The sequence below is a fragment of the Neoarius graeffei genome, chromosome 7, assembly GCF_027579695.1.
Source record: "Neoarius graeffei isolate fNeoGra1 chromosome 7, fNeoGra1.pri, whole genome shotgun sequence".
Lineage (NCBI taxonomy): Eukaryota > Metazoa > Chordata > Actinopteri > Siluriformes > Ariidae > Neoarius > Neoarius graeffei.
In genome coordinates this window covers 84,470,668-84,486,348 of record NC_083575.1, presented here as the reverse complement: position 1 = coordinate 84,486,348, position 15,681 = coordinate 84,470,668, and the positions used below count along the sequence as shown (strand labels likewise).

Below are 15,681 nucleotides of genomic sequence, written 5' to 3'. Positions count from 1 at the left end.
TCTACAGGGTCGCAGGCAAGCTGGAGCCTATCCCAGCTGACTATGGGCGAAAGGCGGGGTACACCCTGGACAAGTCGCCAGGTCATCACAGGGCTGACACATAGACACAGACAACCATTCACACTCATATTCACACCTACGGTCAATTTAGAGTCACCAGTTAACCTAACCTGCATGTCTTTGGACTGTGGGGGAAACCGGAGCACCCGGAGGAAACCCACGCGGACACGGGGAGAACATGCAAACTCCGCACAGAAAGGCCCTCGCCGGCCACGGGGCTCGAACCCGGACCTTCTTGCTGTGAGGCGACAGCGCTAACCACTACACCACCGTGCCGCCATTTTACAACTTATGGTGGTAAATAAAAGTGTGACTTTTCATGGAAAACACAAAATTGTCTGGGTGACCCCAAACTTTTGAATGGTAGTGTATGAAAAAGAAATCAGGATTTTATTTTTTTTGCAAGAAAAGACACAATGCGAATCCATAGGCTTAATGTAAAACTGCTCTCTAGTAATACTCTCCCCGTCATATATTATTACACTTAAAAAAATAAACCTTCCTCTATTGAAACAATAGTAATACTATATTATTTTGCAAAGCTAAGTAGTACTTATCTTAGTACAGTACTATCAGAAATGTACAGCACTATATGCTTGTTCCCTTTTGACACTGTTAACTGAAGACCATTCAGTGATTGAAAAAAAAAAACAAGACGCATGGACCTTTGATAAATAAAAAAAGATCCCAGTGAATGATGGTAATAATCTACATATTATTCTTATATTCTTTTATACTCGTGGCAGTGTAACTAGCTCAAAAGGAAAAAAAATACTGCTGTGGAAATGGTCTTACGTACAAGATTTATACAAAGCTAGCTTGTTTCTTTGCTGAAGTTCAAACAGGAACAATAAAACATACACAAACCTAATGAAATGTATGTAAATCTATGATACATTATTTATATTGAAAGCAGCGTGCATGGTCATGAAGAGTATCAGAAAATCGGTAGGAATATCAGAATCAGGAGCTGTTTTGGCAAAAAACGTTTGTGATTTGCAACTTTTTCATTGTACAAAGTACATGCTGATGGCAGCCGTCGTCAGATTTGAGTTGATTTTTTTTTAAACTGAGGGTTATTAATAGCCTAGACCAAACTTTAAATAAACTGGCATCAAGTCCCAATTGAGTGACTCCATAAATATTGCTGGAATTAAACTGCAATTAGGTATTGAATATGAATGGTGAACGGGATAAACTGAGATTTATCAAATGAATAGATACAATGTTCTGTTTACACACACACAAAATATATTTTTTATCATATTGGTTATTCGGCTAAGCCTTTGGTGTGAGGTTATGGATCCAGAGCCATCGTGACTTCCTGCGGTGAGTTTCAGTCAGATAGGCTGTCCATTCGATTTCCCAGAGTGAGTCTTGATTATAGGTTTTGATTTTGTTGATTTGTCTTTCATTGGTTGCACAGATGGTTTACGGCCATGTGCAGGTTAAACTGCGAGTCCAGTGATTCGAGGCATCTGAAGGGTCCTTTTCACTGGCAAAACTTAGAAGCAGGAATAAGGGCTGAGTCCTGAAGTATACACAGCAAAGACATAGCGAAAGCACCGAGTGCTGGACCCTTTAGCATTTAGCATGATGTAAAGGCTTGTCTTGGACACTCGTTTGTCCGTGTGTATATGGATGTGTAATGCGATGCATGGGACAGTGCTTTGTATATCAGAAACATGGAGGAAAATATGCAAATATAATTCTGAACCAATGTTATTTGCACTGAAGCTCAGTGTGGGATCTTGGTCAATAATTTAATTTAAAAAAAATGGAACCTTCTAAATATCAGGATGTGTCCATGTGGTTTAACCAAACAACAAGAATTTGAATGCATCAACCAAATTTGGGAGTAAATACCAGCCAATGATGGACCACCACATGTGCAGTCAGTGATGATTGTAGTAACGTGGTAGATGGGATGCAGTTGGAGGTTGGGGCATTGGTGTTGGTGTCCTGAAGGCAAACCCTCAAAAACGCCTCCTTAAAGTTCTGCCTTCAGACCGGAGTAGAGGAGTGCTCTCCTTGCCCTATCTAGACAATATAACTGGTGAGGTCCAGCAGATATGATGTCATGTCAATGATGTGATCCAAAATGCCATCTTTATCCCGATCCTCTTGTACACCTCGCTCTCCTTTCTCACACTGTGCCCCGGAGAAGCCTTCCTTACAGAAGCACTTGTTGGGTTCGATGCAGACGCCACCGTTTCGGCAAGCAGGTTCACACTTGGCTGTGAAGGATGAGAAGAAGACTTTATGAGTTCTCTGCACTAGTATTAATTATTATACAGTATGTAAAGGTATTTCTGTGTATGTGTCTCACCTCTTAAGCAGAAGGGACCCTCCCAGCCGTTGTTGCAGCAGCATTTGCCGGTGGGAGTACAGTGCCCATTTCTGCATTCCCGAGAACAGGAGCTGCTCAGCATCTCTGGAGCTTCTACTGGCCGCCGGCATTCCTTAGGTACCTGAGGCCTGTAGGAACACCACACGCTGTTCACAACACTTTTACTAAGAAGCATTTAAAACACAAGAAATGAGAAGTTAAAAGCAGTTGGAGGATTAAATTCCTCCCGGTGATTATTATACTATTAGTTATTATACATAGGACACTTTTTCGATGGAATAAAAACGTGTTCTATTCCCTTCTAGCAGGTTTCATTCATTCGGTTTGATAGCATGCAATATTGCTAGCATATCGCTTATCCTACGTGTATTACGTCACTCTACCCAATGGAGAATGAGCGTTGAAAATGGTTTACGATATTGCATGGTTGTCAAGACAACATGACGTCACACCTTGAAGACGTAAAACTTCCGCTCTCGTGAGCGACTGTGACAATTTGTAAATAAACATGGCCGCCAGGTTTGCTTTGTTAAATATGGAAGATTTTGGGCGAATTTTGAAAGAGAAAGACGCACTGAACACCCGAAAGGAATGTGAATATATAACGAGACCATCAGTGACAGCGTAGCTCACTCTGGCCCTGTCTACTCCAGAAGGAAGGATCAAAAGTGGGCCACCTTGCACAATAAATGTTGCAAGCTATATACAATATATAGAAGCTATATATAGAAACTATATACATCCTAGGAATATCGACCTATTTGCCAGAAAGAATCCAAAACAGTGAGGAATTGACCGAGAAGAAGTGATTTTTGTTCAACTGCTCATTAAGGCTTAATTAGTTCATAACTTCATTAATAATTGTAATTAAGCAAATCTGGGTAGAAGTTCTATGCACCCTAGGGACCCCTACAGTACGTTCATGCCAGAACTAATCAAAATTGGTGAAGAATTGAAGGAGAAGTGATTTGTGTGGAAACTGCTCGTTAGGGATTAATTACTCCATATCTTCATTATTAATTACAATTATGCAAATTTGGGTAGAAGCTATATGCACCCCAGGCAGACCTACCTTCCTGCCAAAAAGAATAAAAATCGGTGAAGGAATGAGACAGAAGAAGTGATTTTCGTGAAATGTGGACAACGCCGGACGAATGACGGACAACACGTGATGGCATGAGCTCATCACCTGTTGGCCGGATAAGCTAATAATAATAATAATAATAATAATAATAATAATATTGGCTGGCTTTTTTTCATGGTCTATCAGATATATTCCATTCAGCTACTTGTCTTCGACTCGTTCATTATCATGCTAGCTGAATGGAATATATCTGATATACCACTCAACCCCAGCCAATGTTATTTAACTGTACAGGATCGTTGGGTTCTTGAATCTGATTGGTTAAAAACAGCGTGATCAGTTTTCTTTAACAACAGCTCTGACAGTATTCCAGCTGCAAATCACAGGTAAATACGCCTGTTTGAAAACACTGTTGTTTCCATAGCAACAACTTACACAGGAACTTGACAGTGGGTGGACACGTCCCATGACCTAAGACTAATAATACATCAATTAGAAAACACATTGCCACTGATAATCATTAACGGAGTGACATTTCTCTGAGCAGAGGTTTATTTAATACTTTTGAAAGGTGTCTGTAGTGTCAGCCCAGTCAGATGTAAAGCTGTAACTAAGTTTTCCAAGAATTTGTGCTTTGCTGTTTTTGGCAATATAAAAGGGCAACATGAATTCAGAAACATGAATGTCTTATTAACTTCAAGAGACAGGAAAGACTGTGATGCTGTTATAATGTATGGAATAACAGGAACTAACCAACTTCAGGATGTGTTGATATTGGAAAATAATCAACTTCGGGGTGGTACGAGTAATTCCGCTTTGTGTCGGTCGGGCTGCATCACACCTCCCTCACTGACTATTTTCCTGTAACGAATGCTTTATTTATTACTTAAGCAATGATAAATACACGCCCTGAGGAACATATTGATCAGGGTGGATACATATCCTGCTGTCTCAAGATGCGAAAACATGCAAGCATGGAAAGAAAATTATTATTGCTAGCAAAGAAGACTTCATATGATGGATGACGGCACATTTCTTCTGGCTTGGCGACATCTGGAAGTGGAAACAGTACCGTTTTGTGTGTAATGGGGCTCGAAGGCGAAACCTCACCATCACGCTGAGTAGCTACTAATGAAACTGTGAGAGCTGCAGCTCTTCAAACAACCTAATGCCTCCGCACACTGGCTAATGAGCCAGGCGAATCTCTTCAAGGCTGTCTATTACAGAGCGGGCAGACCTGTTGACATACCCAACAGGCACACACACACACACACACACACACACACACTGTAATTGGACGCCGCTGAAGCAGTGACTCTGAGGAACAGGCTGAAGAGCACTTAGTTAGTTCACATCCTGTGTGTTTCACTGGGAGTGGTGCCTGGGAAAGTGATGTGGCCAGCATGTGAGGAAAGTGGAAAACTGAAAGCAAGCCACCATTTAGGCCTTTCTCTATACTTTAGTGCTCCCTTGGTTCTTACAGTATGTGACATAATGTTTAAGAATCTTTCACATGAGAGTCTTGATTACTGATGATATTCAATATATACGAGAGGAAAGATAATTCTGTTTGGTATATTTTCGGCTTACGGGGTGAGACGTGTGTGTGTGTGTGTGTGTGTGTGGGATGCTGGAACCAGCCTGACAGCCTCAGTGACTGATGGCAGGAGTAGGGTGGTAACAAGGGGCTTCTGGCAGGCTGTATTTGAAGGGTGGGGTGGGGTGGGGTGAGGTGGAGGGGAGCTGAAGGGGGTAGCAGGGGGTAGTTCCCATGCTTCCCACCGCTGCTTTCACCACCCGCATCAACTCTCCCCTTTCTCTCATCCGCACTCTTTTTTTTGTGTGTGCTGTTGTGACAGGCTGTACGTTGTTAAAACAAAACAAAACAAAAAAAGCGCGAGAGAAATAAGGGGAAAGAAACTGAGATGGAGGGTGGAAAAGAAAGAGCGAGAAAGGAAGAGAAAGGAGAGAAAGAGGTGGTTCCCCGGAGGATTGGGCTAACGCCGTTAATGACGCGGGGGTCAGTGCAGCTACTAAACAGTTTGCATTACTGGCAGGGTGGCCGTGAAAACAACACCTGCTGCTGCAGCCCTCGACAAAGGCAGCTGGGTCAACAGGCACTGTGGGAATGTATCAACTCTGGGAGGCCACTTGCATAAAACACAGACTGATAAATTAAAGGAGGGCCATGGCTTATTAGTTTAAGGCCTTCCTGGAGCCTGCCGTTTCTCTGCGCTGAATAGGAGGCTGAACACATCAGCTGCTTGGATGCTTTTTGTCCGGCTCTTTGAGGATCCTGGTCCTAGTTCAGAGTGGAATCTTACAGTAAAGCACCTATAGTAATAAGGGTCCTGTATACTACGAGTCTCGAACAGCAAGATTCCAGGAGGCAGTAAAATCAGTGATGGATCACTGTGGAAACTCTCGGTGCCTCACAATTCATTTCAGCTTTGATTCATCACGATTTAGATTTGTTTATTTCAATAACTGACATTTGACATTTCCGTTTTCACTTGCTGCATTTAAACCACTCCTTTTATTTAAGTCTATGATGAAAAACACAAACTTTACTTTCACACTATTAAGTGACAAGCCACTCACCTTGCTATGGAATCAATTTTGTGCCAAAATGTTCATACAATACTTTTGAAATATCAAACAAAAACAACAAATCAAAATACAAAAAAAACAAAAAAAAGTCAATTTTTTTAGACTGGAAAACAAATTATTCGTGTAATCGTGCAAAATATCAGTCTATTATTCTTCAGAAACCTTTTACTTTTGTTCCGTGTCTTTCTCAGTTTTGTTTGACGTAATATATTTTGGTTGCGATTCCAGCTTTCTCGTTTGCGCTCCCTGACTTTTTACTTGCAGTTTTGGCACAAACTTCACGTGTGGGTGGGCTGTCCAGGAATGTATTCTCATTGGCTAACTTGTGTTTGACTGACAGCTACGCTCAGCAATTCCCTACTCGGATTCTGGTGGACTGTTTGACGAGTGATCGAAACAAGGATCGAGTGGACTTCAGTGGCGACTATGATACTGAATTTACACTTTGTTGAATTAATTCAATATCATAGTCGCCACTGAAGTCCACTCGATCCTTGTTTAAATCAAATCAAATCAAATCAAGTTTATTTGTATAGCGCTTTTAACAATAAACATTGTCGCAAAGCAGCTTTACAGAATTTGAACGACTTAAAACATGAGCTAATTTTATCCCTAATCTATCCCCAATGAGCAAGCCTGTGGCGACGGTGGCAAGGAAAAACTCCCTCAGACGACATGAGGAAGAAACCTCGAGAGGAACCAGACTCAAAAGGAAACCCATCCACATTTGGGCAACAACAGACAATGTTTACCGTCAATGGATCGGCCACTCGTCAAACAGTCCGCCAGAATCCGAGTAGGAAATGGCCGCAACAGCCTCCGGGGGAATCGCTGAGCGTAGCTGTCAGTCAAACACAAGTTAGCCAATGGGAATGCGTTCCTGGACAGCCCACCCACACATGAAGTTTGTGCCAAAACTGCAAGCAAAAAGTCAGGGAGCGCAAACGAGAAAGCTGGAATCGCAACCAAAATAAATTACGTCAAACAAAACTGAGAAAGACGCGGAACAAAAATAAAAGGTTTCTGAAGAGTAATAGACTGATATTTTGCACGATTACATGAATAATTTGTTTGCCAGTCTAAAAAAAAATTACTTTTTTTGTTTTTTGATTTGTCGTTTTTGTTTGATATTTCGAAAGTATTGTATGAACATTTTGGCACAAAATTGATTCCATACCTTGCTTGCAGTTTGTCTTTAATGGATGTGCACTGTCCCACTTGTTCTTTCCCCAATGAGAATTTTCCCCCTAGTAGCTATATATAGCTTCGAAATCTTCTAAAATTTCGAAATTACTAGTTAAACATTAAATAATTAGTCTGAAAAATTGGTCGCTTTATTTACACTTTAACAGGAACTTGTTCTTGATTCTAATGGCCCTTTTCCACTACCCTTTTTCAGCTCACTTCAGCTCGCTTCAGCTCACTTCAGCCCGACACGGCTCGCGTTTCGACTACCAAAAAACAGCACGACTCAGCTCGCTTCAGCCCTGCTTGGCCCCTAAAACTCGCACCGTTTTGGAGTGGGGCTGAAGCGAGCCAAACCGTGCCGAGTGAGGCTGGGGGCGTGAGCAGACACTCCCCTGTGCACTGATTGGTGAGGAGGAGTGTCCTCACATGCCCACACACGCCCCACGAGCATGCTGGGATCTGTAAACACCGTAAACCCGGAAGAAGGAGAATTACGAGAATTATGAAGCCTTATGCGCGTCGCCTCATCTATACGCTCTTGCCAGTATCTGTTGGCATTGTCGGTGACAACAAGCCACAGAACCAAGACCAGCAACACTAACGACTCCATGTCCTCCATGTTTATTGTTTACTATTCGGGTCGTGAGACTACCGCTTAAAAGCTCACTGATGTCACTGTTTGCGCTGCTTAACGACATCACGTGACGTCCACTCACTTTCGCTAACTCCACCCAATGTGTCCACCCACTTCCAGCCAGCACGGTTCAGCGCGGTTGTAGTCGAAATGCAACTCCAACAGCCCCACTCAGCTCGACTCAGCACGGCACGGCTCAGCCCGACTCAGCCGCGTTTGTAGTGGAAAAGCGGCATAAGATTGCTGTTCTTTGCAGGAATGGAACCCAGTGCGATCTTCTTCTGTTACATGCTGAGATGCTTTTCTGCTCACCATGGTTGTAAAGAGTTGCTCTGAGTTACTATATCCATCCTGGCAAAAAAGCTCAAACCAATCTGGCCATTTTCCTTTGACCTCTCTTATCAACAAGGCGTTTGTTTCCACCCACAGAACTATCACTCACTGACTCAACTCAACTCATTGCTTTTTGTTTTTCGCACCATTCTGTCTGTGTAAACTCTAGAGACTGTTGTGTGTGAAAACCCCAGGAGATCAGGAGTTTCTGAAAAAACTCAAACCAGTCCATCTGGCTCAAACCAACACCCATGCCACAGTGAAAGAAAGTCACACTTAGTTTGAGATCACAATTTATCTCATTCTGATGTTTCAAGTGAACATGAAGCTCACTGAAGCTCTTGATTTGTATCTGCATGATTTGATGCATTGTGCTGCTGTGAAGTGATTGGCTGATTAGAGAACTGCAGGTGTAAGGGTGTTCCTAATAAAGTGGCTGGTGGGTGTATATGTTATGTGCCAGGTTTCATGCTAGCTTCATTGCCAGATTAGCAAAGCAAACTCACTGGACTAGCTACATACACACACCAAAGGCACCAATGATTTCGTCTACATCCTTCCACACTCTATCATCGATACGATAATAACAAAGTGGGAACTAATTGCTCATAGAAACTTGCAGGAAGTTGTGAGTGAGGAATAGAAGAAATGTCTGATGACACATGTGACTGCCATTGGACTGGTCCGAGCAATCGCTTGAGCTTGTTTGGATTTGCCACTTTAAAGCTCGACGGCCTTTCGATTTCATAAAATCAGTGAAATTTAGTTCCCTCTGAAATTTGGTCATTGTGATATATGTTTATTTCTGTAATATCTCAAAATATTAGGCCATTCTGTGGCTGGGAAGTTATTTAATTAGAGGGGATTCTTGAGCAAATAATGTGCATGAAATTGCTCGCTTCACGCAGTCAAGCAGACAGAGGAAGTCCGTGTGTGTGCGCGGATTTACCTTCTTCTTCTTTTGGGTTTTACAGCAGCTGGCATCCACAGTGTTGCATTACTCCCATCTACAGGTTTACCTTTGAGCGTGCACTGACAGTTCCATCATTATGTCGCTAAATGAACAGCTGATCACACCGAGGTGCTCGCTGACCACCAATATTTATTAGTTTGGTCCTGTGTTTCCTTTCCTTCATATATAACATAATGACTTTTCTTCTTGCTTTCCGTTACTGTAGTCGGTCTTTCACGTTTCATTCGCACTCTCACATCCTCCATTTTTCTCTCCTGTTTCAAATTTGTATCCCACAATGCCTTTGAACGGGGAAAGCCCACCATGTAATGCATGATGTAGTATCTTGAATTGGGTCATGGTGAAGCAGGAAAAAATAGCAGAGAATTTAGGGCCACATGGCCCTCAATTCATTAATTGTTCTATTTAAAAAAAAAAAGAACAAATAAAATTGGAAGTCTGTGATTCAAATTCAGTAGCTTTTGGTCCACTAAAGAAAAATAATTGGGTGTCAGGGAAAATTCTTTTTATGACCTACACTTGAAAAAGCTGAAAGGCAGTCTAGCTTTTTAATGGATCATAATTATTGTGATAGAATTAAGAAAAAATATCAGTTGAAATTGTTGCGTTGTCGCTTTGTTGTTGTCACTGAAATCACAGCTCAGAATGGGTTGTGTATAGAAAATCAATATACTTTTCTGTCAACTTGTTTGCATGTCGTGTTTCTTTTCATCAAAAGTTTGACATTTTTAAATTAATAAACTATGCATAAACCTATAAAAAAGTCTAAACATGATGTTTGGTGCATCAACGCAGGGAACCTAAGAATATATTATCTTTTCCCATCGCCACTGAGAATCCAACAGTAAAACAAAAAGCACATATATAAAAAAAAAAAAACTTGCAGTCCCACAACACGTGCATTTTTCTCAAAAGACAGCTTTACTTCCTGGGATTTAACTTGCTGAATTTGACAATAAAACAGCGGAGTTATCCGAGCAGTGGGGTGTACTGTGGGAGTTACGTACATCGTCCACGCCAGAATGAGCTTCGTCACGCTGTTCACTGCAGTCCCTCTATCCTTTTTTTTTGTCATCTCTCGCTATTGTCCGGCAGTCTTTGTGAGTACATTGTGTCAGAAAAATTTACTGTGTATTGTAGCTGTAGGCCATTCAGTGACACTGCAAAGGGACTTTGTCAAAGGGAAGGACGTGGTGGAGAGTTTGTAAGATTTAAGGGACAAAGTCAAATAAAGGGACTTTGGCAAATAATTGTGGGTTATAAAAGCAGAAAATGTGAACATTTCAAATGCGAGAAGTATTTGTTTCCTACTTCTTCTTCTTTCATACATCTCAGGCTTTCTTGATCACTTGTCCACACACACACACACTCACACACACTCACACACACGTGCATACCTTCTAGCCTGTAGAGAGAAGCCTGAAGTGATTTGTGGCTTCCATAACGAAAGTAGTTCATTAAAAGGCTTCTAAAAAGCTCATTCAGAATGCAAGGGCTCAGTGCTGAAATCCAATACACTGAAAGGGCAAAATCTGCATGAAATGTATGCTTTATATACTATGTTTTACTTTACAGTATGCTCTAAGGCTCCATTGTAAGGTTTCGCGACCAAAACGGACCCACCACAGTCAGGTGACTGCTTATTAGGAGTTTAGAATTACTCAGAAAGAAAAAGAAGCTATGGGCTTCTTTGTCGCTTTGCAGATTTTGTGAAATTGCATTGGTTTGTACTGTAGATTAATGAAATTAAGAAAAATATTTCAACAGCAGGAAGGTAAGAAACTTGAACGAAATGTCTAGGCTTTCCGTCGCTTTTCACCTAATCGACTTCCTACTGGGCTTCAAGGGCAGAGTCACCTTTCAATTTATGAACTGTCAGAAAAGGAATTAAAGGTTTTTTCTTCCACAGCGGGGATGTCCTCGACATCAAAAGTGCAAGTGGATAGTCTCGTAAAGCACTCAGCACTTCAAAATACCGCCTGCTCAAATTTCCTTTCTTGTTGTTTACTAAAAAAAGTTTTCAATCACAGCTATATGGCATTCTGTGGTCACACGGCGAGTTGGCTGACATAAGAAAACAACATCCTGGAATCCTGGATCTGGAGCCTATCCCAGCAACACCACCCATTTATTATTCGACTTTAGGTCACCGCTTAACAACTGTGTACTCTTTTGTAACATGTTTACTGAAGCATCTTGGACGTTTGATTTGATGTGATCCATTTCCCTCTCGTGTGCCTGAAGCTTCACTGCTCGATAAAAGCAACACGGCGAATTGAAATCAAAACATGATGTGTTTGTTCTGAAGTCCTTCCATTCTGACAGATGCAAGACCAAAACACAGAATGTCTATGATGCTAGAAAGCCGCAGGTATACATCAATGCAAGACCACCCGTCATGATGGCTCAAGTGAGGTTAGTGGTGTGATCCGCTCTCCGTCGTTTGGTAACGAGATCCCATAAACTGACAGGGTGTGTAAATCAGTGCCCCCAACACCATAGTTCCTACAGACTAAACAACCCCAATCAATCATGGAAAGAATTGTTCCTTGGAAAAAATGCGGCATTGCCAGAAAACATAAATAAAAAAGAGAGAGAGAGAGAGAGTGTGAGGGGCCTGGGCAAGGAGGAAACATCTGTTGCATAATTAATTGTGGTAGACTTGGGTGGGGGCAGCATGGTGGTGTAGTGGTTAGAACTGTCACCTCACAGCAAGAAGGTTCTGGGTTCGAACCCAGCAGCCGACAGGGGCCTTCCTGTGTGGAGTTTGCATGTTCTCCCCATGTCTGTGTGGGTTTCCTCTGGGTGCTCTGGTTTCCCCCACAGTCCAAAGACATGCAGGTTAGGTTAATTGGTGGCTCTAAATTGACCGTAGAGGTGAGTGTGAATGGTTGTTTGTCTCTGTGTCAGCCCTGCGATGACCTGGTGACTTGTCCAAGGTGTACCCTGCCTCTCGCCCATAGTCAGCTGGGATAGACTCTAGCTTGCCTGCGACCCTGTAGAACAGGATAAGTGGTTACAGATAATGGATGGATGGACTTGGGTGGCACTGTCATTGCCGAGGAATATTTTGAAAAGCGCTGGTTCTGATTGTATTTTTATCAAGAAAAGAAAACGGTTCAAGAATGCGGTTTTGTGATATGTTAAATTGAGCCAGAACCAGAAATTCTTTAGCTTCTAGACTAAACTATCCTCACCTGTTGAGAGAACGTCCCAATGAATAAGATATACCGAGTTGTCGAAGCAAGAAAGGAGAAATTATTTGTTCATTAGGGTGTTCCCAATAATAGGTTTGATACAAACAATTAAAAAATAAAAAGCAAGAACGCCTGGGACAAATGAAGATACTTTCAGTAGGGAAGCGATTCTTGCCTGCTCACGTCAACCTGAGAACAGCAAGAACCTTGATGGTACATGGTTGGACGTTGGATAGATTCAGCTCCGATCACTCCCTGACATATGAATGTTCTCTGCCGTTATAAGGAAAACATCCCTCCTGTTGATGACAGGTGTGCAAGTCTCGTCAAAGCTCGGAAAATATCCCAGCAGACCACACATGCTCCCCAGTTAACCAGTGACGCCTGAACTGCCCTGACAGTGTTGGTGTTAGAAACACATTACACTAACATTTGGAAATGGTATGCTTACTCTCCAATTATGGCTGAGGTTTGTGTTGGCTGAGGCCGGCAGTTGTGTGATGATTTGTTTAAAGGGGCACAGTCCTTGTGCGTGTGCATGCAAGAGAAAGAGAGAGAGAGAGAGAGAGAGAGAGAGAGAGAATGATGTACTTAGAATTAAAGAATGTAAAAAGCTACGATAATCCTGAGCTCTCATTCCACTCTTCTTGTTGTAAGCTTAATAGGCAGGCGATCACTGAAAATGAGTGGTGTACAGAAACCAGAGACTTTCACAAGACAATCATTTGACATCACATCACAGGGATGTTGAAATAGTCCAGGCTCACAATAGTGGAATGAAGACAGAGGAATTAGTGCTGAATATTGCTGACAATGTTGCTTTAAAGCATATTTTTTTCTTTCTGTAATCTATTATGGATGGTCCCTTGCTTTCTTTTCTAATGCTAGGCAGTTATTAGATACTTAACATTAAGAAAAGTATTCATTCATTCATCTTCAGTAATGGGCGGCACAGTGGTGTAGTGCTTAGCAGTGTCGCCTCACAGCAAGAAGGTTCTGGGTTCGTGCCCAGTGGTGCTCCTGTTTCCCCCACAGTCCAAAGACATGCAGGTTAGGCTAAATGATGGCTCTAAATTGACTGTAGGTGTGAATGTGAGTGTGAATGGTTGTTTGTGTCTATGTGTCGGCCCTGGGATGACCTGGCGACTTGTCCAGGGTGTACCCAGCCTTTCGCCCATAGTCAGCTGGGATAGGCTCCAGCTTGCCCGTGACCCTGCACAGGATAAGTGGCTACCGATAATGGATGGATGGATCTTCAGTAACTATTGTATTCTGGTCAGGATCACACTCAATCCAGAGCCTGTCCCAGTAACACTGTGTGTGAGGACGGAAGATACACTTTGGATGGGATGCCAGTCCATCATAGTACACCATACACACACCTACGTATTCACATCTAATAACAGACTCGCCATTCTACTTCCTGGTATATTTCTCAAAATGGGAGGAAACTGGAGAACCTGGAGGAAACCCATGGACAGAACATGCATAGAAATTCCACCCAGACAGTAACTAAGCTTAAGAATGAAACCTGCATCTGTGCTTTGTGAGCTGTGCATCACTGTTTCACCTTACAAAGTTACTTTAATACTTATAAAGAGCTTGGTTAGCTGGTTGAGGTGTGGCCAGAAGTTCTGCAGGTTAGTGGGTTTCAGAGGATTTCTACCATTTAGGTACAAGAGTTGAAAGAGCTGTGTAATATTAAAACATTCTGTACCTTTTAGGGTCCACCAGCTTGTAGAGCCTCCCACTGTGTGACTGCATGGCTAAGCTTTTGCTGGAGGCCAAGATATAGACCTCACCTGGTGAAAAGGAAGATTGCATATTACGTTACATTGATGACATTTAGTAGACGCTCTTATCCAGAGCAACATACCCAGAGCAGCCTGGGGGTTAGGTGCCTTGCTCAAGGGCAATTCAGCCGTTCCTGCTGGTCCAGGGAATCAAACCAGTGACCTTTTGGTTCTAAGGCTGTGTCTCTAACCATTAGGCCATGGCTTCCCCATGGTAACTATGAGGATGTGATAAGTGCAAGGCTAGCTAGGTCAGGTTCCCAACCTTGTTTCTGGAGTTCCCCTGGTCCTGCATATTTTAGTATTCTTCTGTTTCCCAACACACCTGATCCACCTGTGATCTAGTCAAATAAAATGGTCTTCACTCTACCATGTTCCTGTTGATCAAGGCTCAGATGGATCCTTAGAATTGGTGTTTTGTGAATTCTGAAGTTTGCAGACCTGCATTTTGCAAGTAACTTTCACTTGGGCCTCAAGCCCAACACTTTGAATGAATCCTTCTTGTATCTGGACACCAGTATCTCATCCTCCCTTGCAGACCTCCACTGCTTGGATGGCAAAAGGATAGTGCCTGGATCTGCTCATTCAAGGCATTTGGAACAAGGAGTTCATGTTCCCTTGTGATAAGAGGTCAAGCGGGATTGTACAGTATGATGGAACGCAGGCTTGCTGTGAGTCAGTTGGAGGTTTGATTTCCAGCAAGGCCTGTAATCCAATCCCTATGTTCTGACATGGAAGAACTTCATCATTGAACTTGGCACATGGTCCAGATAAATGATTGTTCTAGAGAGTAGAGAGGCTGTTATCATTGGGTGTGAGGTTAAATTTGTGGTTTGGTTGGAGAAGGTAATTGCAAATGGAAACCCTAGTCACTGACAAATCTTTCTGACCTTTGGATCTTGGTCATATCTTCTGTCAACAGCAAGAGAGAAAGGAAGTCATGTGTCAGGAAGTTAAAGTACTCTGTCATAATGGAATGTGCCATGGAGGGAAGGTATTTCGGAGTTGGAGTTGGCTTTCCACTGTGACCCTGGCAATCCCTGTTCTGTATCACTGAGAAGTCTTTTTAAAATTTGACTCCTTTTTGCGTCCAAGTCATCTGTATCTAAACTGGATTCATGAGCAAGGTGCTGATTATTATTATTATTATTATTATTATTATTATTATTATCTCAAATCCCTTACATGCTCAGCAGTGATCAAAATGATTAGCTACGAGAGGAAATAGAGATTACACTGACCTAGTTCATCCTCTCCAAACCCCAGGATGTGGCCTACTAATGTGGAACCACATGAACTGCTACTTCCAAGGCAGAATGGCTTCTCTTGCCATGGCCGGTCCTCAGAAGGTCTCTGGAGTATTCTGAGGTTTCTGAAATGCCAACATGGTGCAAATTTCATCATCTTGTCACTGAGAACAGATTTAACATTTGCAAAACCTGGCTTCTAAGAGCAACAC

General features: G+C 42.3%; 1 protein-coding gene across 3 annotated transcripts in view; it reads right to left on the bottom strand.

The window, feature by feature from the left end:
* Window positions 1-214: 214 nt before the first annotated feature.
* hhip (hedgehog interacting protein) overlaps window positions 215-15,681 on the bottom strand; it is a 54,282-nt gene continuing 38,815 nt past the window's right edge. For 2 of the 3 annotated variants that reach the window (XM_060926530.1, XM_060926531.1), the window contains exons 10-13: window positions 15,464-15,594; window positions 14,147-14,231; window positions 2,390-2,538; window positions 215-2,297 (exon numbers count right to left, since the gene is read on the bottom strand). In XM_060926530.1, the coding sequence (XP_060782513.1) occupies window positions 2,101-2,297; window positions 2,390-2,538; window positions 14,147-14,231; window positions 15,464-15,594 (562 nt within the window). In that variant the 3' untranslated portion in view covers window positions 215-2,100. Of the gene's footprint in view, window positions 2,298-2,389; window positions 2,539-4,174; window positions 4,356-14,146; window positions 14,232-15,463; window positions 15,595-15,681 lie in introns of those variants that run through there. The other variant, XM_060926532.1, reaches the window with a different exon arrangement.